The sequence below is a fragment of the Plectropomus leopardus genome, chromosome 16 (genome assembly GCF_026936395.1).
Source record: "Plectropomus leopardus strain MGB_pleo_1.0 chromosome 16, ASM2693639v1, whole genome shotgun sequence".
Taxonomy (NCBI): Eukaryota; Metazoa; Chordata; class Actinopteri; order Perciformes; family Serranidae; genus Plectropomus; species Plectropomus leopardus.
Genome location: NC_142191.1, coordinates 18588362 through 18612016, shown reverse-complemented (window position 1 = coordinate 18612016; position 23655 = coordinate 18588362). Strand labels below are relative to the sequence as shown.

General features: G+C 38.6%; 3 protein-coding genes across 3 annotated transcripts; 2 read left to right on the top strand and 1 right to left on the bottom strand.

Moving 5' to 3' along the window:
* Positions 1–767: 767 nt before the first annotated feature.
* On the top strand, positions 768–7856 carry riox1 (ribosomal oxygenase 1). The gene is made up of 15 exons (XM_042503401.2): positions 768–925; positions 1107–1250; positions 1984–2123; positions 2317–2416; positions 3846–3959; positions 4306–4412; positions 4500–4607; positions 4865–4899; positions 5334–5512; positions 6306–6410; positions 6536–6677; positions 6815–6935; positions 7095–7194; positions 7272–7358; positions 7627–7856. Exons 1-15 carry the CDS (start codon positions 839–841, stop codon positions 7684–7686), a joined length of 1629 nt encoding a protein of 542 aa, XP_042359335.1. The 5' UTR covers positions 768–838; the 3' UTR covers positions 7687–7856.
* A 50-nt stretch (positions 7857–7906) lies between these two features.
* Positions 7907–9934, bottom strand: ndufb1 (NADH:ubiquinone oxidoreductase subunit B1). The gene is made up of 3 exons (XM_088089361.1): positions 9860–9934; positions 8549–8693; positions 7907–8107 (listed from the first exon to the last, which is right to left on the bottom strand). The coding sequence occupies exons 2-3, from the start codon at positions 8686–8688 to the stop codon at positions 8071–8073; spliced, it is 177 nt and encodes a 58-aa protein (XP_087945487.1). The 5' UTR covers positions 8689–8693; positions 9860–9934; the 3' UTR covers positions 7907–8070.
* A 195-nt stretch (positions 9935–10129) lies between these two features.
* Positions 10130–23384, top strand: cpsf2 (cleavage and polyadenylation specific factor 2). The gene is made up of 15 exons (XM_042504040.2): positions 10130–10289; positions 10732–10898; positions 11218–11377; positions 11482–11587; positions 11671–11800; positions 11885–12000; positions 12324–12511; positions 13786–14076; positions 14258–14358; positions 14671–14874; positions 15548–15700; positions 16015–16237; positions 17914–18231; positions 20409–20543; positions 22906–23384. The coding sequence occupies exons 2-15, from the start codon at positions 10750–10752 to the stop codon at positions 22996–22998; spliced, it is 2367 nt and encodes a 788-aa protein (XP_042359974.2). The 5' UTR covers positions 10130–10289; positions 10732–10749; the 3' UTR covers positions 22999–23384.
* The last annotated feature ends 271 nt before the right edge of the window (positions 23385–23655 follow it).

The following is a 23655-nucleotide window of genomic DNA, read 5'->3' as shown; positions in this document are numbered from 1 at the left end:
CGACGAACAGTTGTCGTGTTTCACTGGCCTTTCTGAAAGATATTTTGAGTCTTTAAATCCAGCTGTTGTCCACGCGGTGTCCCCTGTAGTTAAATTGTCCGCACAAATTAAATTATAACATAAATACATATTAGTCTCTCATTAGCTAAAGTAAGCTAGCAAGACCAGCACAGTGCTCGCGCTCGCGTATTTCAAATCAACCAATGGGAGTACATCCGGATCCGGGTCCTTGGTCGCCACGCCCCTCTTGGTCCCGCCGTGCTGCAGCCCCGCTGCCGTGCCCCACCAAGAAACAGGCGAGCACCTTTTTTTTTTTTTTTTTTTTAAATTTGTTTGTTTTTTCTTTAATTTAAAAATCTCAAATTTTTGAGATAATTTTGTTTAATCAGGAAAACGACACAAATATAGGATATGAGTTAAGCTTTTGTAGTTAACTGAATGGAAATGTATTCATTAATGAAAAATACACTACTACAATATATCCATGTCTTAATTTGCATATCATAATAACTTGTTCAGCTATTATTTTACTCGAATCACGTACGCCCTGCTGTGCTCTTATTTGTGTGTGTGTGTGTGTGTGTCCTGGTAACAAGAGTAGATATTTTATTTTATTTTATTTTATTTTATTTTATTTTATTTTATTTTATTTTATTTTATTTTATTTTATTTTATTTTATTTTATTTTATTACAACGTGTTTATTCCTAAATGGGCTTCAACTTACAGTGCAACCCTTTAGGTGGCAGTATTGAGCCCCTCAGAGAGTAATTCTACACAATATATTGGTTGAAGAAGAGACTCGAGCAGTCGCTGGGTGATGACATAAACTCTGGAAAATGGAGAGAAAACACATGTCAGCGTTTGCTTTGTATCAAACTTTGTCTACAGACGCGCCTCCTCCCGACACGAAGTCTTCCTTGCAGGTAAATATGTTCAAATCATGTGGAGTAATCTGGTGTGTTGGCACGTCTGAGACAGACTCCCAGCTGCAGGAAACCAGCACAGTGTCTGTGATGGCTACTAAACCATGCGATCTGCTTTGTAATTTATCCACGTTTACCATGTATCTTCAGTGTGTTTCACCGTGTGCTTAACTTGTTCAAGGTGTCAGATAAGAAGAAAAGGAAAAAGGAGAATGGGGCCAATAAGGTGAACACAGTTAAACCTCAATTAAAGCCTGAGAGGAAGAAAAATCGAAAGAAGCTGAAGTCTGCACTGAGAGAGGAGAGTCTGAAGGAGTTTACAGAAGTAAGTGTTTGTGTGTGTGTGTGTGTGTGTGTGTGTGTGTGTGTGTGTGTGCTGCAAATATGAACGAACGAATGAATGAATTACACATTACAAAACATTACATATTATAAACAAACAAACAAACAAAACAGAAGTACACTGTCTGCAACGAGAGGAGTTGGTAAAAGTAAAACTTATACAGTATATCCCGAGCCCTTTCTCACTTTTTTTTTTAACTCATATATTATTTCAACAAATTCCCAAATTTATTGTAGTGTGCAAACAACTATCCCTGGTTTACTTGCCACCCAAATCAAAAAATAAATAACTGCCCAAGGTTGATTTACAATCCAAATATCCCCTAGTGTTATAAACTAAATAAAACACCCCAACACAACCTTTCCTCATCTACATACCTGCCAAAAATATCTTTTTTTGTGTAGTTTTTAAAATGTATTTATGTTCATGCTTTGTTTCAACCTGTCACCCAACCAGCACACGTCCACCCCATACACTGAAACACACACTCTTTTAGTTGTACGAATACATTCTCTTTTACATTTTAAAAAATATACAAAGATAGATGCTATGCGGAGCTACTTTCACATCCATGATCTGTTAATCTGAATGTTAACATTGTTACTGTTGTTTCACCCCTAAAATATGAATAACATTAGAATTATTACACGTTTTAACCCTGTAACAACCTTATTTTGGAGTTATGGTTCTCAGGGTTTTTCTGCTTGTAACGCAGGGAGAGGAGTGTGTAAATGGAGATGGTGAGGCTTTGGATACTTTGTTGTCCGCCCTGGCAAAAGTCAACAACAGCAGGGAGAGAGCAAGCAAGCTGTTCCAGTGGCTCATCAACCCCATTCCTGCCAAGACCTTCTTCAGGTACAAGGAGGAGAATAAAAAGTTCATTTTCAGAAGCTGCAGTTAGAGCAAACACTGAGATCAAACAGTGGATCACTATGGATTTTTAATCCAAAATTACAACAAAACAAACATTGCAAAATAATACACCCTGTACAGGGTTTTATCTTTTTCTCGGGACATTCACCAGCTAATATTTTTCCTCTTTCTGAAGGGAGACGTGGGAAAAGAAGCCCATTCTTGTTCAGCGTAAGAATCCAGATTACTACAAGGGACTATTTTCTACAGCAGAGTTTGATCGCATTTTAAGACAGGTAAGGATCTGAGACATTACCTCATCTGTCTTCACTTTATCTATAATTTGCCCACCTGTGTTGGAAATGTTAGGGTTTTTTTTTTTATACCTTTATACACAGCTGTTGTCATTCTTCTTGTTTTTTGTTCCTCTTCTTCTTTTTCATTATTTTGTTATGCTTCTTGTTATTGTTATTATTAGGGCTGCAACTAAATTTATTTCCTATATCTTTTTTATAAATCGTGATGCCAAGTGACATGATTAACTCAGCAGAGTAGTGTGCACATCCAACCTGTTTTTGAGCCCAGGTGCCGGATAAAACAACAGATCAACGTAACAAAGAGAATAAATATCTGCACACTGGAGTAGAGTAGAGTTTTTTGCCAGATGAAGACCCTGTTGGGTTAAAATGTTGTATAAGTCGTAGTCAATTTAAATATTAGGTAACTCTACTCCAGCGTGCAGATGTTTATTCTCTTTGTTACGTTAACTTGCATGATAAACACATCATGATACACTGATAATGCATTTAGGAATTTTTGGAGTTAGTCGGAAGTATGATTTAGAAAACTGCCATTTAAAATGTTACATCATTCTTTTTTATTTGTGCCTTTTGTTTTCATTTCAATGTTCATTTTATTTTTCTAAATTCAACAAGTAATTTCTCATATTTGAGCTGCACACTTCAAGCAGCAGAAAGGCAGAACTGAGTACACTTTAATGTCGGTTTATTTATCACAAGTAATATAGTTATTGCAATGTTTAACAATATTATAGCCCTCATTGCTTTCATTATCAGTTGAGTTTTTCATTATTTTCTTGATAATTCATGTTGTCAGTAAAAAGCCAAAGTGAAGAAAAGGTGACATCTTCAAATATTAAAAGAGCGTTATTTATATAGCACTTCTCCCGTCTTAGAGTCCACTTGAAGCACTTTACACCACAGTCATCAGGAGGAATTTGAGGTTCAATGTCGACTTTTAGTCTCCAGGCATCACACCACCCACATTTCTTCCAATTGGCAGATGTCTAATCAACCTCCTGAGCTACAGATGCCCCACAGTTTTTTTTTTTTATCCTGACAGCAGTCTAAAAATCCTAAGTTATTCACTTTATTAATATGTATGACAAAGAAAAGCATCAAGAGTAATCACACAGCCTAATAATTATAACGGCAGTTATAATTTAACTTTTAACTTAATTTTGGCCTCTGTTTTTTTCAAAATTATGCAATTTATGTTGTTTTTATTTGTACTTTTTCTGTTTATTTGATGCCTTATTTTATTTCCAGTGACTATGTGCCCGCATGTGTTCTGTTGCCTGTTCGTCAATGAGTGACTCTAAGACTGTATCCTGTGTTGCATTACTCTCATTGATAATCAATTTAAAAGAAATATGAATGAAGATCTGTCAGACTGAACTACACGTCTTTTATTGTTTGATGTAAGGAGGATGTTCAGTATGGAGTCAACCTGGATGTCACGAGCTACGCTAACGGCAAGCGGGAGACGCACAATCCTCCAGGGAGAGCTCTGCCGTACACTGTGTGGGACTTCTATGGGGTAAGGCCACACCGATGCAGGCAGCAGATTCTTATACAGTATGTGATTATTATTTCCAGTGCAACATTTGCCTTTTTTTTACATTCCTTGTAATTAGACCCTTTGCAGCATGTTAGCTGCACTGGTTTTCTCTGTGGAGATCATTAAAGTTTCTTCTTAACTCTGAAATCTTCAGGAGCTCCTCCATTAAAAGGCAGTCAGATGTAGGTTTATGAATTAAGCAGTGTGTTCTTTTAATATATTCTGTGCTGCATTTTGAGTTAAGTGCATTAAAAGTATCAGTGTACCATCTGCACAGCGCACTCAGGGCACATAAATAAACATCATCATATCTCCTTTTTCCCAGAGTGGCTGCTCCCTCCGCATGCTGAATCCCCAGGCGTTCTCCTCCACAGTGTGGAACGTGCTGTCCATTCTCCAGGAGCAGTTTGGCAGCATGGCAGGAGCCAACGTGTGAGTGTTTTTTTTTTTTAGACATTATATGTCCTGGAAACCTTTTAAGATGCTATCAGTTACTAGTACGTATTTCTTTTTAACCAGATACCTGACACCACCTGGAACACAAGGCTTTGCTCCACATTATGATGACATTGAGGCATTTGTGGTTCAGCTAGAGGGGAAGAAACACTGGAGAGTGTACAACCCAAGGTAGGACACAATAAGGAACATTTTTTAAAGAGCAGCTTCAAATTCAAACTGCTTTGTTAGGTTTGAGGATTTTTTGGGCTGGAAAAGCTGACAATAGAGATGGACCGATGTGCTTTTCAAGATTTTTTTTTAATCATATGTGGCTCTTGATACACTAAACAACGTTTCTTTAAAAGTACCATTTAAAACCACAAAACAAGCAAAAGATTCATGCCGAGAATCACCGTGAAGTTGTTTTTCTGTTTTTTTTTCCGTAGGACGGAAGATGAGGTCTTGCCTGTGCTTTCAAGCGGTGAGTGAAAAATCATTTATTCATACAGGGTTTCCACACCTTCTCAAACAATTAAAAATAGCTCATTTACTAATGTTAAAAGATCGCTAAAGAACTTAAATTTTACCTGTATTTATTTATGCCTATTTGCACAATCTTTGAAAGCGTGGATTTTCTTTTTCCATCAAATTCACAAACTTATAATGATTTTAAGGAACCCTTTAGTCTCATAGTGAAAGCCATATCTCTCAGTTTGGTAGGAACAGGATTTATGGATAACTATTGACGGTACTTTATTGGCTTTATAAACATCTACAAAAGGAAAGTTGGCTCATTGCGTAAAGGTGAAAGAATTTCTAATATTTCAGTGTGTTCTGCAGTGATTACTTCGGAGCCGTTAAACTGTATTAGCGGAGTCATCTGTCAGATGTGACTGCTTTGCATTTTCTCTCCAGAAAACTTCAAACAGACAGACATCGGGAAGCCAATCCTGGAGGTGGTGCTCGAAGCCGGGGATCTCCTTTACTTCCCCCGAGGATTCATCCACCAGGGCGACTGCCTCCCAGATGCTCACTCCCTTCACATCACCGTCTCCTCTTACCAGAAGAACAGCTGGGGGGATCTGCTGCAGAAGGTGATTCTTTCTGATCGAGGTTTAACATCAGAAACTTAAAAGGTTATCAAGAGCAGCATCAGTGCAAGATGACATTGGCACTTTTATTGATAAAGCATTACAGCATTACAGGTGTAATGTAAGCAGTGTAAAAAAAAATGCAATTCGCTTATGATACTTCCTGTATGTGATTTAGCCAACAGTCACTTTATGAAAGCTTTTACATTTACTGATGTAGACGCATTAATGGCATCCGGAAAGAAAAAAACATGAGCAAACTTGTTTTAACACATACAAAGATAGTTTTAATAATACATGGTGTGTTATATTCCAATAGTGACCCAAAATAAAAGTGCTGCAAAAGATAAACAGTACTACAATACAGTAAACCACTATTAATACCTCTGCGCTGGCGACAGCCGTGACCGCAGGCATTACGTCCTGAGGCTGACAGTCAGCCTGCCATATTGTTCTGCCATTACTCAGGAACAGAAGCAGAGACATTTGGTCAGATACTGAGCTGGTGACACTAAACTTGGATGTCCACCTTAAAAATGTTGGTGATAGTGCTATTGTGTTGAAGATGTGTGTAAAGCATCCATCCTAAAGCATCTGTCTTTGTTAGGATTTGCAGCTTTTTTGTAGCAGCATTCATTTGTAAAGCATTGTCAGTTGTCATGGCTTTAAGTGAGTCTGGACAGACATGGATGCAAACTGCAACCTGACTGGTTGGCAGAGGCGTACAGCCGCGAGGCTGTAAAATTCTAGTTGTTATATTTTGATGTATAATGTTGATATTGCACTTTTATTTCAGGTGGTTCCAGCTGCATTGGAAATAGCAATGGAGGAGGATGTGGAGTTCAGACAGGGCTTACCTTTAGATTACCTGGCATACATGGGAGTACAGAACTCTGACAAGGTGATTCACAGCTCTCAGTTTATCACAAATTATTTTTATTTTGTATTTACTGGTCACTTCCTGTCACCAGCCTTGGCTTTTCACCAATTACCCACAAATGACTGGAGTCCTCCTTGTGTGTGTAGGATGACCAACGCAGAACAAAATTCTTCTCACAAGTTGAGAGTCTGATGAAGAAGCTTACAAACTACGCCCCGATCGATGCTGCTGTGGATCAGAAAGCCAGAGACTTCCTCCATGACTGTCTTCCTCCGGTGCTCACACCAGGTGAATTACATTTTAATTTACTTATTTCAGAAGGAAATCGCACTATTGCATTAATGTGTTGATGGCTTTTAATTTGAGCAGGACAACCTGAGATGCATAATGCTTCTGGTCTGAACTGTTCATGTCATCTGCTGCAGAGGAATTGGCCAGCAGTGTGCAAGGAGCTTCTGCAAGGTGGCAGAGTGGGCAAGTTACAGATGTAGGTTCAGAAATCTCGACTCAGACCCGAGTCAGAATTCTCCGTGCTGGATGTGCCAGGTAACTTTTGTACTGCATTTCACAGCAGGCAGGTTCGGAACTGACTATTTAAAATGTGGAGTATAGTTTCTTTGACTGTGTTTTCAAGAAGACTGTCAATGATACAGCAAATCAGAAACGTTAAGTAATTTAGCGTAAAAGCTTTGTTTTTCTTTCTAGGTTATGCAGTGATGGAGAAGCTGTTCATCTTTACTACACAACAGACAACTCCAGAGTTTACCACAAAGAGGAGCTCAAGAGTTTTGAAATAAAAGCAGAGGTAGATATGTGATCTATGTGAATTTCATTTTGTGTTTTGAGTGTCCCAAAGCCGACTAATAGTTATTTTTCTTTCAGCACACAGACGCCATGGAGTTTCTGATCCATTCATATCCCAAATTTGTGACAGTAGGAAGTTTCCCATGTGATTCTGCAGAGGATAGGGTATGTTGTTCTGCAATCTGTGCTGAGCTGTGATACTACTCTACATATAGGCATTTTTTATGTTCTGTGTACGGACATATTTTTGGAGGAGGGGAGGCAATCTTACATTTGACAATTTATGCAAGTCTTTGGGTAACAATAATGTCATTCACAAACCTTCCTCTACTGTTAACTTTACATGAATATTTATTCTAAATAATTCATTTTAGTGCCTGTGTTATTGTAAAATTAGCTATTTGAGTCATTCCTCACCTTTTTTTTCCCACAGATTGCTTTGGCCGAGCTGCTTTTTGAGAGGGGGATTATCCACACTGCAGAACCTCTGTAGTGGCCACAGATTCACCAGTTATGCTGACTGCATGAGTGGATTCAAATTGCCTCTGTAAAAAAAAAACCTCTTCTTGCCCTGAATTGACCTCATCATTTCTACTTAAATGATCATGCTGAACAACCCATTCTACTCTCTGTTTAGCACCAAATAAACCATTTTTTTAAAAATGAAATGATGTCGTGTTATGCAACCAAAATCTCCAACAAGTGTAAAATGGTTTGGATTAGAAAGAACATTTTTATTATTGGTTAATATAACACAAAATATTAAAGATAATTGGGTGATCCAACTCAAAAACAGATACAGGAGTTTTCTTAGATATTCTGATGAGGTTCATTCACACTGCAGATGACAACAGGACACATGACAGGTGGAGGTCGTCTACTTCCAGGTCACCTCCTCACCAGGCTTCAGCTCCCTAAAAGAGAACACAAGTCAGAAAGCTCTATAAGTGAACACACTTACAGTAACATTGCCCTTAGGAACTTTTTGTCAGGCAGATTTTTTTTTAAAATGCTTGCAATCACAATCACACCTAAAAATCATAAATTGTACTCATATTTAATGATGAAACAGCACTTGCAAATTAACATGGTAAAACTCAAAACTAGAGGCTTCAAGGTGCCGTCATATAAATGTTTGCTTGAGTTACCCCAAGTGGAGTAATTATATTGGATGGCTATTAGTGGACTGTTGCACCTGCATTCTGCTGACTTGTAGGCATACTAGTAATTACTTCAAACTCTGTATCATCACTACACAACTTAGGAATAAATATCACCTGATCCTTAATTCACTGACAACCTAGAGGACCCATTTTACTTGTAGACATACGCAGCAAATTGCTTTATATTCTTACCTTCCGAACAAAAGACTTTTGTTCCTGAAAGCTGTCAACTTTTGGTCCTGTTGTTTGTCGAGGTACCATCCAATCACAAAGCCCATGGGCACAAGGATGTTCACCCAGTGCTCACGGGCAAGTGCTACAAAGTTAACCATGGTTCCTAGACAAAAAAGCAGAAGACACATTGTGACATAAATTCTGTGGCACTATTTTATACTCGGATCTAGTACAGTTATACTTAGATTGACATTAAGATGGAACTGATGATGTCACCTATCAATTTCCCAAATACTAAAAACTGGCAGAATCATGTCTATCAATCACTATTTTCTGAAGTGCAGATCTTGTGGTAATCACAGTCAATTGTTGCAAATGATACAAGATTGGCATAGTAATAAATACTGCACAAATTGACGTACCCCCACAACACAATTTGAAAACCCTAAACCCTATTCAGATTGCTCTGCCAGCCACTAAATGGGAATCTATTCCTTTTAAAAATTACTTTGTCCAGGGACACTAAAACATTAGTGGGGAGCAACTATAATTCTTAGTAAAGGATGATGATATACTGGATCTGTCTGAAAGGATTAAAAGGTAGCTCCCAAATAAAATGACAATTTCCCCCCCAATCACATCTGCATATTTACACAGAAACAAGACTACCAATTATTTTAAGCCAGTCCAGGTTTATTAACAGGACCTCTACAACAACAACAGTGACAGTAAAAGGATAGCACTAATAAATCTTATCGGACATATTTATGACAGGGAATTGATGGGCTTGCAGAACTAAAAATGACATTTTTTGCCTTTGGGTGACCTCATTTGTGCGGATATCATTTAAATTTTGAGCTGACAGGAACATAACACGGGGAAATGAGTTGCTTAGCCATTTTATTGTTGCTAACGTTTGTTAGACAGAGCTCCGAGCTAATTAGGTAATCTTTTTTTCTCATTACTTAGCATAACACATCTATTTTCACTATCTTATAGAAAGTATAACAAGGATTACTTCAAACCGTAGCATAACATACTATTTATGTGGTAGCTGTTATCACGATTAACACTATAGCTTCACAAAATGGAGCTAAAATGCTGAGAAATAGCTACCGTACATACTTTAACCAACAGTAACATCACCACATTCACTAGCCAGCTAATAATCAGTTAGCTAGCTAGCATTAGCAATAGTCTTGGTGTCGGGTTTCCGTTGAAAATGTTTTTTGGTAGCACAAATTACTTTATGTTTAGCACAGGTAACACATTCCCGTACAAGGAACCAAACAATTGAGAGACAAGGTGTTAAAATAAGTAAGATATTACCTTCTGTTTACACCAAGCACTGGCCTTCTGCTCCTCACTCACCAGGCAGAGGACATTGGACTCTACCAACTGTGCGGACACGACAGTGTTACTTGAGCAATAAAAAAAACTATTATTTCCGTAATAGCCCTTTTTGTGGGTTAAAATATCAAATAAAACAAATTGATTTGAAATATTGACGTACGCGTATTAAAATATAGCATGTTGAATTGAGCATTCAGTGTTTTGTCATAAAGTAATGTTGTATTAACACCACTATACTTGGTACGCTCCTTTGCCCTTTCACACATGATGCAGCGGCAAATATGTCTGCTAGCAAAGTGTGTGCTAAAAACGCTAGCCAAAATGTCTTAAATTTGGAATTGTAGCAAATTAACTTTTTGTGTTTCTAATCCAACGGGAGGGCATTTATATTATTTCATATTTACTGGTACGTAACAACTTCCTTCGTCGATACAAGTCACTTGCATCCACGAGTTAAATGTAGCTAGCATGCTAAATAGACGGACTTTGCCGGGTACTTTGTTAGCGTTGTTGCTAGAGCGAACAAGATGTGGTTTGCAACCAAACGTTACTTTTGTTTTACCTACTTATCGACGTGCCAGACACATATTTCACATGCCAAACCAATGAGAGATTATTCTATTATCTCGTACAAATTCATTTTAATGTCGAAGCACGTTTTTGTTTGTTTATTTTACCCCAAACTATTTAAAGATTCTTCTATTGTCTCGTTCAATTTCAGTTTAATGTTGAACTACGTTTTTGTTTGTTTGTTTTTAATCACATTGATTGAATTCAAGTTTTGTGCTCAGTTAGGTCCACGTCATTCGTTGTAATTAATCATTACTGAATAATCAATTGTATTTCAGAGTGACAACTGAAGAAAAATGACGTCCATTATCAAGCTGACAGCCGTGTCAGGGGTCCAGGAGGAGTCGGCCCTGTGTTACCTGCTTCAGGTGGATGAATTCCGCTTCCTTCTGGACTGTGGCTGGGATGAGAACTTCTCCATGGACATCATTGATGCAATGAAACGGTAATTATGACTATAAATAACATCTTGTGATTACACCAGATTCCCCACCACCAAATTTCAGCTGCAAGCAGCATATACATCACCACAGCCACATGACCTATACAACACTAAAAAGACAGAGAACTGATGAATGTCTTTCAGATTTACATAAAATAATTTTATGAACATTACAGTCCATGCAGGCAATTATTTGTTAACTAGGAAAACTACTACTGCTTTCGCCCAATAGTTTGACATTATCATTTGCTGTCAGTCAGTGGGTTTCCATTAACCCTCAAATTGCGCAAATTGAAATATTTATCCCCATTTTTCCCTCCAGGTATGTTCACCAGGTGGATGCTGTGCTCCTCTCTCACCCTGACCCTATACACCTGGGAGCCCTGCCGTACGCTGTAGGGAAACTGGGTCTGAACTGTACTATCTATGCTACGATCCCTGTCTACAAGATGGGTCAGATGTTCATGTATGATCTGTACCAGGTAAAAAGGCATGTTGGAAATATCATGCATGTGACGTTACTGATTAGTAGAGCGTAATTGCATGATAACCATTGATTTCTTATTATTTCCTTCCTTCCATTTAGTCTCGAAACAACAGTGAAGATTTCACTCTGTTCACCCTGGATGATGTGGACAGTGCTTTTGATAAAATCCAGCAGTTGAAATACTCTCAGATTGTCAATCTGAAAGGTGAGTTAATTGCAGTCCCTTACAGTTTACGAGTCACCCTCAAAGTTACCAAAGTGTTTCATATCTTTATTTTCACCTGTCAGGAAAAGGGCACGGTCTGTCCATTACTCCTCTCCCAGCTGGTCACATGATTGGAGGCACGATTTGGAAAATTGTGAAGGACGGAGAGGAGGAGATTGTTTATGCTGTGGACTTCAACCACAAGAGAGAGATGTGAGAGCAGACAAAGCATTCAAATGTATTTATTTAGTTAGGCTGTTAGTTTATACTTTATTTTAAACTGTTTCTTTATTCTAGACACCTCAACGGCTGCACGCTGGAAAGCATTAGTCGTCCCAACTTACTTATCACAGACTCCTTCAATGCTACATATGTACAGCCACGTCGTAAACAGAGAGATGAGCTGCTCCTCAGTAAGTCATATTCACAAGACTCTATTGTAGTAATTGATGTTTTTCATTGTGTATTTATTTAATTGGATTAGTAATCATTTGGATCATATTATAGTCATTTTATAATCTGTCCCAGTGGTCTAACAAATGAAACATGTAATTCTGATCTATTTCAACATCAAAATGGAAAGTGAAAGGAGCAAATTTTCAATTAAAGTCCTCTCTTTCCTTCCTGTAAGACAGTTTTTATTTTGTTTAGTACTGTGTTGAAAAAGAGTTAAAAATGTTAAGTGTACATACTACAGGGATATTCCACTGAGCTTCTTATATTTTTTTACTCACAGCAAATGTAATGGAGACCCTTCGTGGTGACGGTAATGTCCTTATTGCCGTGGATACAGCTGGACGTGTGTTGGAACTGGCTCAACTCCTGGACCAGATCTGGAGGACAAAGGATGCTGGACTGGGAGTCTACCCGCTAGCTCTGCTCAACAATGTCAGCTATAATGTGGTGGAGTTTTCCAAGTCCCAGGTATCAACTACTGATTTTGCACATTTGGTGCTATTATTTTTTTTTTTTATTATTATTATTTTTCAGTTTTTAAGGTCAACATCAAACATCATTTTTTTGTGCCACATACATTAAATACTTTTGGTAACATTGATCCCGAATAATTATTAGGGATGGACCAGAATATTCATCTGTTGAGATATTTGCTTGTTAGGTAGGTATTTGGTTTTTAACTCGGGGACTTTGATTTTGTTTTTTTATTTGTTTTGCCTTGCTTTTTGGCAGCATTTTGTCTGACGTCTCGAATTTGGAGCCTATTATTATGAGCATTTACGTAGGTCTGTAATTTATAATAAGAAAAATTTTCACAAGCTGTTATGCCACAAAAAATGCAAAAATTTGTACTCATTCAGCCAAAACCTTTGTGATTATAAACATGTGTAAAACACACCAAACCTTTTAGAAAATGTTTTTTATTAACCAACAACAATCCGCACAATAATACTGTAGAATAAGAGAATTCTTGGAAATTGCTGGCTGAGTCATTCCTGTCATATTCAGTGACCTCCTGCTGAAACGTCGAATATTTGCTGGTGATTATTATTTAACCTTTGAAGCCTGAAAATGGCATTCGGGGCAGCCCTACAAATTATAATGTCACTGTATCAATACAGGGTTCCCAGTCATGACTAAAATTATGCGAAATATGTTCCTAGTATTACTTACTTAAAATCTAGTGCTGTGCCACGTGATCGTTGAATCGTCACATGGTACATAAAGATCAAATCGGCTTAGCCTCAGTTGTGTTGTCACATTAGGAGAGACATGGCAAACTGCTGAAAAGCTGTTGTGTAGCTGTTTAACCAAGGCTTTCAAACTGAGAATCAAATTTATAATCCAAACACGTCATATTTTGTTGAGTTTTAGATGATCTTTGGTTTTCTATGCCCATAGAGGGGTGTGGTCTTGTTGTTTTGCAAAATCGCACTATGTGCTGGTCTGGTCTATGGCAGTGAGCATGTATGAAAGGTCAAACGAGCAAGTGAAGTTTGCAAGCCCTAGCAGTGTGCTTTTCTGCAAATGCCTCAGACGAGTATGTGTAATATATAGATGTGTAATAATCTATAGATGTATCGCTACATAGACCCACTTGTTTTAATACTTAAATAAAGGCATGGAAATTGGCTTAAATATTATGGAAAAATATGGAAATTCATTGGTAAAAATGTGTGCCAGCCTTGTATATAAAATTGCGTTTCACCAGTCATGATTGTTAATCAGCTGTCTTCCTGTAGGTGGAGTGGATGAGTGACAAGCTCATGAGGTGTTTTGAAGACAAGAGAAACAACCCCTTTCAGTTCCGTCACTTGACCTTGTGTCACAGTCTGGCAGACCTGGCTCGTGTGCAGAGCCCTAAGGTGGTGCTTTGCAGCCAGCCAGACCTGGAGTCTGGCTTTTCTAGAGAACTCTTTATCCAATGGTGCCAAGACTCCAAAAACTCCGTCATCCTGACCTACCGCACCACACCTGGCACCCTGGCTCGCTACCTCATCGACAACCCTGGGGAGACGATGCTGGATCTGGAGGTGAGACCAGCAGTCACAAAGCTGATTTACCATGACAGAGGGTTTCAGTTTATCTCTTCCTGCAGCATTTGCCCCACGGGAAGCTCCTGTCTCTCACATTCAGACCCAGCTGAGGAAGCAACAAAATGTGTCATTCCATCATTTGCACCATATCCATCTTTCATTTTTCTCATGATGACAGGTGAGGAAAAGAGTGAAGCTCGAAGGCAAGGAGCTGGAGGAATATCTTGAAAAGGAGAAAGTAAAGAAAGAAGCTGCTAAAAAGCTTGAACAAGCAAAAGAGTAAGTAGAAATTGACATGGTTCGACTGGGTGCTCGAGGGTTGGATGCCTCTTGCATGCCTGTTGGTGAAACAAAACATTTGGTTCATAAAAATGTACAGTCTGTTAACAGCTAAAACAGGAAATTATGTAAAAAGCCAGCAGGAATGCAAATTGTGCCCTAGATTGCATATTTAAAAAAGACTATTTAAATGGAAATCTGTAAATAGTAGATGAGTCATGATACCCAGAGACAGCATTTATTCTCTGCAACTGAACTAAAAACAGTTGTCAACTTGAATAAACAGTTAATGTTTATTTCATGCAATTGCAGGGTGGATGTAGACTCGAGTGACGAGAGCGATATGGACGATGATCTGGATCAGCCAGCTGCAGTGAAAACTAAACACCACGACCTGATGATGAAGAGCGAGGGGAGCCGCAAAGGCAGCTTCTTCAAACAAGCCAAAAAGTCATATCCGATGTTCCCTACACATGAAGAGAGAATCAAATGGGACGAGTACGGGGAGATCATCAGGTACACTGATGCATGTAAAGATTGCATCACAGAAAAATAGATGTCATCATCAATAATGTCTACCATGCACTAGAAGTCTTTAAAAAGACAAAAATCCGACACCCTCTTAGATCTAAAGACATTGTGAGGTTTTACTCACAGGCTGTAAGATTTTGCAAAGGCTGGGGATCTTACAAGGATTTTGTTGCCTAAATTTGCTACCAGACTCCTTTGGTTAGCTGCACTATTTGAGTGGGAGGAGTAGGCGAAACATTTAAAAAATGAAGATTTCTCACTAAAATAAGTGCTGGTTGGTGGATCACATACATGCCATATTAAATACACTTCCTGTTCACGCCATAGCTCCACCAGTTTTCTGTCTACCCAGTTTGCTGCTTCCTGTTTGGTGCTGGAAAGAGTGCACCTTTTGGTTGTTGACAAATTGCTTACGTCACCGAACCTTACTATTCCCATTAGCCAAGACTAAAAATGTATGATATAATTAAATGATTGATTTTGTCAGTATGTCAAGATGAGAAAAAGACTGACTTTAGACGCTAAAATTGAGTTTTATAACCACTTAACGACAAATGATTAAGATCACAGGAGCTCCGGCAAAAACTCTCAAGATTTTATTCCAACATTTGAAATTTGTCTGCAAAAGTAAAATAGCTTGTTTTTCTTTTTTTCACAGGCTAGAAGAGTTTCTGGTCCCTGAACTACAAGCCACAGAGGAGGAGAAAAACAAATTGGAGTCAGGGTTGACCAATGGGGAGGAGCCCATGGACCAGGATCTCTCTGTTGTTCCCACTAAATGCATCTCCAGTATGGAAAATCTTGAAATTAGGTCAGTGATTCTTTAAATCTGTCTGCCTTTATGACAACAGCTCTGCAGGTTTAAGATCTCATTTTTTGCCTAGCTTTTTAACTGCAATTAGAGCTGATCAGTGGTCAGTGGTATCGTACATTGGTGTGCTGGATGGCCTCCAGGTGTGAATGAGTGCCACTGAGCCTTGTTGCACGCAAAAGTTATGTCTACTCAGCAAACCTCTTCAGTATATATTACAAGACTATCAAGAAATGTCATCAGTGATGGTGTTAAACAGTGTTTGACAATTCAGCTGCATTAAAAAGCTTTATCCTGCCTTCATTCTCCTACAGAGCGAGAGTAACGTACATAGACTACGAAGGTCGCTCTGATGGCGACTCCATTAAGAAGATTATTAATCAGATGAAGCCCAGACAGCTGGTGATCGTTCATGGGCCGCCAGAAGCCAGTCTCGACCTGGCTGAGTCCTGCAAGGCTTTCAGCAAGGACATCAAAGTCTACACACCCAAACTGCAGGAGACTGTAGACGCCACCAGTGAAACACATATCTACCAGGTCAGCCTCAGTGAACACCTGTTTTTATTGGAGCAATTTGGTTTCCTCTTTTGCATACTACAGTATTTCTGTATGCTAGTCTATTATGTTATCCCTTTAAAGCCCCACTGTTTCTAGTGTCTTGATATGATATTTTTGATTATCCTTATTATGGATGTTGATTTGCCAAAAGTATTGCGGAGATATTTTTTGACAAATAACATAATTTTGTGCTCAAAGACTTAAAAAAAAAGAAAAGGTTGTTGCTCAAATGGAAAGATGACGTATAGCTATACTTGATGCTTCAGGTTTTACGTCATCCTCGATGCTCGCACGGGTGAAGGTTCCATCTGTGCATGTGGGTAGCAAAATCAGGAAACACTGACATGAGCAAGCATGTCAGTTTATCCTGTATTTTGACTACATTGGAGACATGACAGATGCACATTGTCCGCGGAGCATATGTGCCTCACACACAGCATACAGTCGTGTGAGTAACAGGCAAAACAAAAAGGCGAGCTTTCGTTTGGGGAGTGCTTCCTCAGTTTTTTGGACCCAATACAGCACTGTGAAACTTAAATGTCATTAGCACACAAGATAAGGTAAAAGCAAGTAGATAATAACAAACCTAACAAGAATTGTGCAGGAGAGGTTAAGAAACCCAAAGGGGCTTATAGTAAAAAACTCCTCTCTAGAATTTACAATCTATCAAAATACCAACGATAATTATCTCCTTAAAATGACAATATAACAAACAAACAAATACTTATGATAAACATTAATGGAGCAGACACATACACGTGCAATAAACATCAACACAGCTAATATATTAACTACAGCACAGGTGTTTTTTTAATGTTAGACCTAATGGGAATACTGATGGACAGGTTTTAGTAAAGTGAGGACTGGTGTTCCACAGTGTGTCCTCTGTATTTCAAAGCATACTGTCCCAGAGTTGTGCGGTAATAGGGGAGATTAATGTCATCTGATTGTCTTGTTGGATACGAGTGAACATCAGAGTTCATTATAAGTTATGAAATACATTCGGTAAGCAATTTACACGCTTGATACAAAGTAGCCAATAAACAGTTTAGCTAACTTATTTATAAATATTGATTTAAAATTAGGGTTTTTCATTAACTTTTGTTGCGGTTATAGAAACTAGAAAACAAACTACTTGCTAATATCAGCCCTCAGTTAAATAGTTAAGCTAAGTGGTTGTCATCTAGGAATAACTGAATAACGGTTTACGTTAGTAGTTAATGTTTCCTTCAGGTGAGTGCGATGGAGAAAAATTCTCTACCGCATAACTTATGTGAGAGTGACCGCTTTTGTTATATATTGCTAAAATCCATGCTGTCAATCAAGTAGACATGTACACTAAAACGTCTGTCTGGCTGCCATAGTAATGGATTACATCCGACTATTAACCACAGTCCCATTTTCTGTTTGAGACTGTTAACAGGAAACAGGAAGTAACACTGCTGGAGTGGATCTTTGAAATGTTTTATAGCTTGATGAATCTGAAACATTGCTCTGTGAAATAGTAAAACCTGATAAATTCATCTGTCTCAGCCCCTTGGCAGTTGAGCCAAGATGTTAACTGCTGTAAGGTTATTATTATTTTTTTTTTGTTGGCAAAGAATAAATGCAGCCTTCCCTGACTGCCAGTGTGTTCATCTCATCTCATGGTAAAGGTGCGGTTGAAAGACTCCTTGGTGAGCTCCCTGCAGTTCTGCAAGGCCAAGGACACGGAGCTGGCTTGGATTGATGGTGTGCTGGACATGCGCGTGGTCAAGGTGGACACGGGTGTAATGCTGGAGGAGGGTGTGAAAGACGAGGTTGAGGACGGCGGTGACTTGGCCATGGATGTCGCACCTGATCCTGGCGTTGACCAGAATGCCACGGCGGTGGCAGCACAGCGCGCCATAAAGAACCTGTTTGGGGAGGACGAGAAAGAGGTGTCGGAAGAGAATGATGTCATTCCCACACTGGAGCCACTGCCACCACACGAGGTAAGGCAGGGGACACATGCAAAGTTGCTGAAATGACATATCATTATTTCTGAATATGAGTTTAGGGGTTCTTGGAAATGTGTAAAAATTAAATGTTATATATTTTGCTTGTAAGCTTAAAGATTCTCTTTACACTGCTTGGAATCATAATTTTTTTCCACTGAAACATTTTAATAACCTCATTAAAAGTTACCTCTATTTCTTCTCCCTGATGAAAATCCAATGAATATGCAGAGACTTTCATTTCAAAAGTTTAAGTGCTAGTCATGAGATGTCTCCTGCTTTACCGAGAAGCACTGAGTGGCACACTGATGTAACCTGTTAGACCTCGCATGGCATAGGTTCTGTTTCAACGTTTGGGGGGACACTTATGAAATGGGAGGGGGTCTAGGGATTGTCCCACATAAATTTTAAGTGTAAAACACTTCATTTCCTTTGTTCAATGTATGATAGAAATATCTTAATTTATGTAAAGGAAACCAAAAAAATTCAGTGACAATTGAAAATATAATGGAATATAATGCAGTAAGGCTTTTAGATATTCTGTAGTGCTTTCAAACATTTATTCTCTTGTAGATCAATTTTTCTCATTTAATGTTATCCCTGCTGAGTCATTACAGGTAGGCATAATTTACTTTCCCTCCTCTTTCTTTTCTGCATATGCACACTGGCAACTGTTCACATACATGATGAATTAATTGATTTTAATTCATAAACCATTGGACGTTAATAGCTTATTTGTGTTTCAGCAAGATTTCTGCTCTTGTTCAAAACTTTCTGCATATTCATAATCATAGTTACATAAGTGTTGTCCATAAATGCCTAATATTTCAAGAAAAAAATATATCTGGCATGTAGTCTGCTGTGCATTATGTTATTCAGACCATCAGACAGCCATGTAACCAGCCTCAGGTCTCTGGTGGACACAATCATTGACGCAGAGCCACACTGCAGTCCAAACTTTTTACAGGTTAAAATAACTAGAGCCTAAAGCAAGTAAGTGCTAAAAACAAGCACATGACTCTATCTTTGTTGTCCTTTTGCTTGAGGAGCTGCCGTGTTTACCCCAGTCCTCCTCCATGATTTGTCCTGCAGCAGCACCTGCTTTACATGGGGCGACTGTTGTATCTATGAGTGGTGTTCTAACTGTCCTTCAAACGAAAGACCTCAGCTACTTTTGTGGTTTTATTAGAGGGGACAAATGCATGTGTTTAAATCTTGAGGGGGACATGTCCTCTGCGTCACCCGTGAAATATATGCCTGCTGGGCCATGATTGGTTGCCAAACTAGTTTTGCTGTCCCACATTGTGGTCGTACACGCAGTAACTCAGATTTAAGGTGAGAACACGCCAGCTTTCCCCCATTTAGCAGATTAATGTGAAAACACCCTTGTAATGTCACACTCAGCATATATATCATTCTGTACAGTAAAGGTTAAAAACCTAAATGAGGCAACAATGAGCAAAACGGGTAACCTTATTTTAAGAGTCTTTGCAGTCATACAAATTACTAATGGTCAGCGGTGGACAAAGTATTCAGATCCTTTACTTAACAAAAAGTACCCAATGTAGAAAAATATTTAATAAAAGCAAACAAAATACACCAAAACCTTCAAATTATTAGGAGAAAAAATGAAAAAATAAAAAATAACTCAAACTTTATTTAAAAAAGCACCCCAAACTCTAATTTATTTAAAAAAATAGCAAAACAGAATAGAAAATAAAATAATTTGAAAAATAGAAAGAGAAAAAACAACCCAAAAACCTCAAAATTATAAAAAAAAATAGAAAAAAATATCCCCCAAATTTTAAATTATTAGAAAACACCCTCCCCCAGAAAGTATTTTCAAAAATGAAAAAAAAACACCAACCAAAATTTTTTATTTTAAAAAACTTTAAATGTTTAAAAAAAGAAACAAAAAAAGTAAAAACAACCCAAAGCTCATAATTATTAAAAAAAGAAAGAAAAACAAAAACTTAAATGTTTATCAAAACAGTTAAAAAAAACTATTCTATGTTGTCAGGAAAGAGGTTTAGAGACAGGTTGCCTAAAGTGAGTCACAGAGACAAGTTAATCACTCAACACTGGACTCTGATTGAGCAGGGATTGTTACACAAGGGCGTCCTAGCAATTCAGACAGCGCTCAGTCTGATGGGCTCTCTTCTGTCTCCCTCCAGATTCCAGGGCATCAGTCGGTGTTTATCAACGAGCCTCGCCTGTCTGACTTCAAGCAGGTCCTGCTGAGAGAGGGCATCCAGGCCGAGTTTGTGGGAGGAGTGCTGGTATGCAACAACATGGTGGCCGTCCGCAGGGTGAGTTGTCCTTCCCACTGGTTCACTGAGCGTGTTAGCCATCAGCTCCCTGCAACACTTACCCTCAACAGGGAAAATGGCCAGCAAGGAAGACATACGGCACAGTCTCATTTTTTTGCCAAATAAAGCCAATCAAAATGTTGAGCTTTTAGTTTTATCTGAAATTGATTTATATTTTAGGTCTAGGTGCAAATGAGTTGTGTAGTTGATATATAGCCAGTCTTTTAATAAAATTAAAAGCATGTAGAATTAAAGGACTTGTGCGTAACACTTACATAATTAAGTGTCCAATAATTTTAAAGAGGCTCATCACTAAAAATGCATGCTTTCCTATTTGTTGCCTTCAGAAACCTTTACTGGCACCTGAAACAACCCAACACCGCAACAAATAGGCACAGAATCAATACATTTCCAATGATGAGATTATTTATTGCCTTAGATTCTGTTCTGTAAGCCATCAGAAGCAGCGACGACAGCTGGAAATTGTCCCCATAAGACGTACTAATATTGTTAAGCAGTGGGACACACCGAGCTTCTCTTCTTGTTTGATGATGGATTGAGCATCCTGAGCATCCTGAGCAAGCAGCAGTGATCAGTGCAAGTTATTTTAGGTGGCGTCAGAAATACCGCAGCTTAGTCTGGAGTCTAGAGAAACAGGTCGTGGTAGATATAGATATTGTGTATGAGTGTATTTCTATGTGTGTGTCTGTTAACTGATGTTGGTAGTGAAAATCACATTTTTAGCATTTCAGTCAATGAATACTTCACCCTCAGAATGATCATTTGTACGTTAGTTAAAGGCCTTATGTAAGGTTGAATTCAGAAAGAAAATGTAGTTTTTCTCGTATGCATCTAGTGAACAAAGAATCCAAAAACTGAGAAAATCCTTGATTATCTGAAGGCATAGAGGGGGCTGCTTTCAACAAGAGCAAACCTTTATCAAAACATCTATTTACAAACTCACACACAACTCCATCCGCATGTCTGTACCATTCCTGTGATCTCACGAATGCCTTTAGGGAATAGCTTCAAATTTGGCACAAACGTTGGAGTAGACTCAAGGATGAGCCGATGAGATTTTTTTGGTCGGAGGTCAAGGTCACTGTAGCCTTCCATCTCATATTTGTGAATGCAATATCTGAAGACGGCCCTGAGGGAGTTTCCTCAAATTTGGAAAAAATTGTCTACTTGAACTTAAGAATGAACTGATTAGAATCTGGTGGTCAAAGGTCGAGGTCACGATCACCTCATGTTTTTGGCCACAATTCAACCATCAAGAACCACCTTGAAACTGCTGACTGTATAGATCTTCTGTGTGTGAAGCATCCATGTTTTCACAGACATGGATGTAAACTGTAAGTGCAACTTGACTGGCGCACGGAGGCATACAGTTGGGTGGTGGTATAGCTATTTTTTAAATGGCTTTGAAGAGAGAGCGTTTCACTTTAAGCTCAGAAAGAGCTGTCTGTTTTGGGAAGTATGGAGCATGTGACTGAATACATGAGACCTAGATTATACAGAACAAGTTGTGTGAGAGTTTTTTAACAGATGCTTTGATATAGTTTTGCCGTTATTAAACATGGACCCCCATGACTTCAATTCATGGAGAATTATCCCTGTTTTTGGATTCTTCGTTCGGCATGGAGGCATGCAAGGATTTATCAAAAAAATCAGGTAATAATTTTTTATTCTTGGAGATCAAAGTAATTGGCAGAACCTATTGAGTAAATAGTGTCTTATTTCTCTATTTATGTGAACATAATCACAAAAAAGAACAGGTGTGGTTCTTGATTGTTAATGGTTTATTTACTTACACACTATAAAATAAGGTACCAGTGATTAACACAAAATGGAGCATTAAACAAGAAGAGAAACAAATACAGCCTGTGTAAGTAGGATAAAAAATCCCAGCGGTTTATGAAAACACCACCTCAAAAGAAACGCGCAGGGAAAAAAAAGAATCACAGGAAGAACTTAACAACTAAAGTAAAGGGAAAAGTAGGAGTGAGCCAGGATACCAACAACAAAATGCATAATTGACAAGAACTTAAAATAGCCGCAACCCAGAAAATGAAATCAAAGAGAACTGAGACTTTTAAAAGTGTCTACTTGTGTGGGTGTGCATGTGCTTGTGCTTGTGCGCTATTTAAATTTGAAAACTTGAAGTGGACCGCTTCATTAGACATTTAAATCCCAAGTCTGTGAACGTCTGTGGGAATGAACTTGAGGCATATTTATTTTAGAGGTCAGCCGTGTGCTGTGCAGGGCGTCTACGCCTTTATGTTTAAACGTGAAACCACGTTGTGCAAAGCGTTAATGAATGGACCCATCTGACCTGTACATCTTTGTACTCTTTGTCCAGACGGAGGCCGGACGCATTGGCTTGGAAGGCTGCCTGTGTGACGACTACTATAAGATCCGGGAGCTGCTGTATCAGCAGTACGCCGTGGTATAGCAGCAGCAGCAGCAGCAGCAGCAGGAGGAGGAGGAGGACACTCTGCAGAGAGCATACCATGGCATTACAGAGACAATTCTTTACGAGGACTTTACCCAGCAAAGAGGACAGTACCAAACTCAGACGACCTCTGCCTCATGGGTGGCTCCAGCTGTGTCACTGCAAACCTTTTTGTACATTTTCCCTTTTCTAGTTTTTTCCCCCAGGTATCATTTTTTTATTGTTAGTTTATATCCACAAAGCGAGAGGCAGATGCTTTCCCCGGACTGACCTCACTGTGTGTGAACAGACCCAACAGCTCCTCTCTGTACAGTAACATCCTGGTGCACTGGACGGACTAAAGGATGTGTTTTCCCTCAATCTCATTAAAAACAGTCTTTTTCAAATATGCGTCACTGCTAAAGGTTTGTCTCAGGTGCCCACAGTTTGGGCTGACTTTGAACTTCAAAACGTTTTTGAGTAAAATGTGACCAAAGCATCAAGTATCAAAAGTTGGCACCAAATTCTGACTCTAAAAAACACTTCTTCATTTTGTCATTTGCTACTCTGTCTACAACAGTTGGGCTTTGATTATATTTGTTACCAATTAATCTGTAAATTATTTTTTCAATCAATTGTTTGGTTTACAAAACATTAGAAAACCATGAGAAAAGCCTG

Coding starts and splice junctions, on each gene's coding strand:
- riox1 (XM_042503401.2), top strand. CDS start 839: ATGGAGAGAAAACACATGTCAGCGTTTGCTTTGTATCAAACTTTGTCT. Junction 2,417..3,845: donor TTGATCGCATTTTAAGACAG/GTAAGGATCTGA, acceptor GTTTGATGTAAG/GAGGATGTTCAGTATGGAGT. Junction 4,608..4,864: donor TGGAGAGTGTACAACCCAAG/GTAGGACACAAT, acceptor TTTTTTCCGTAG/GACGGAAGATGAGGTCTTGC.
- ndufb1 (XM_088089361.1), bottom strand. CDS start 8,688: ATGGTTAACTTTGTAGCACTTGCCCGTGAGCACTGGGTGAACATCCTT. Junction 8,108..8,548: donor AAAAGTCTTTTGTTCGGAAG/GTAAGAATATAA, acceptor GTTCTCTTTTAG/GGAGCTGAAGCCTGGTGAGG.
- cpsf2 (XM_042504040.2), top strand. CDS start 10,750: ATGACGTCCATTATCAAGCTGACAGCCGTGTCAGGGGTCCAGGAGGAG. Junction 15,701..16,014: donor ATGGAAAATCTTGAAATTAG/GTCAGTGATTCT, acceptor ATTCTCCTACAG/AGCGAGAGTAACGTACATAG. Junction 20,544..22,905: donor ACATGGTGGCCGTCCGCAGG/GTGAGTTGTCCT, acceptor CTCTTTGTCCAG/ACGGAGGCCGGACGCATTGG.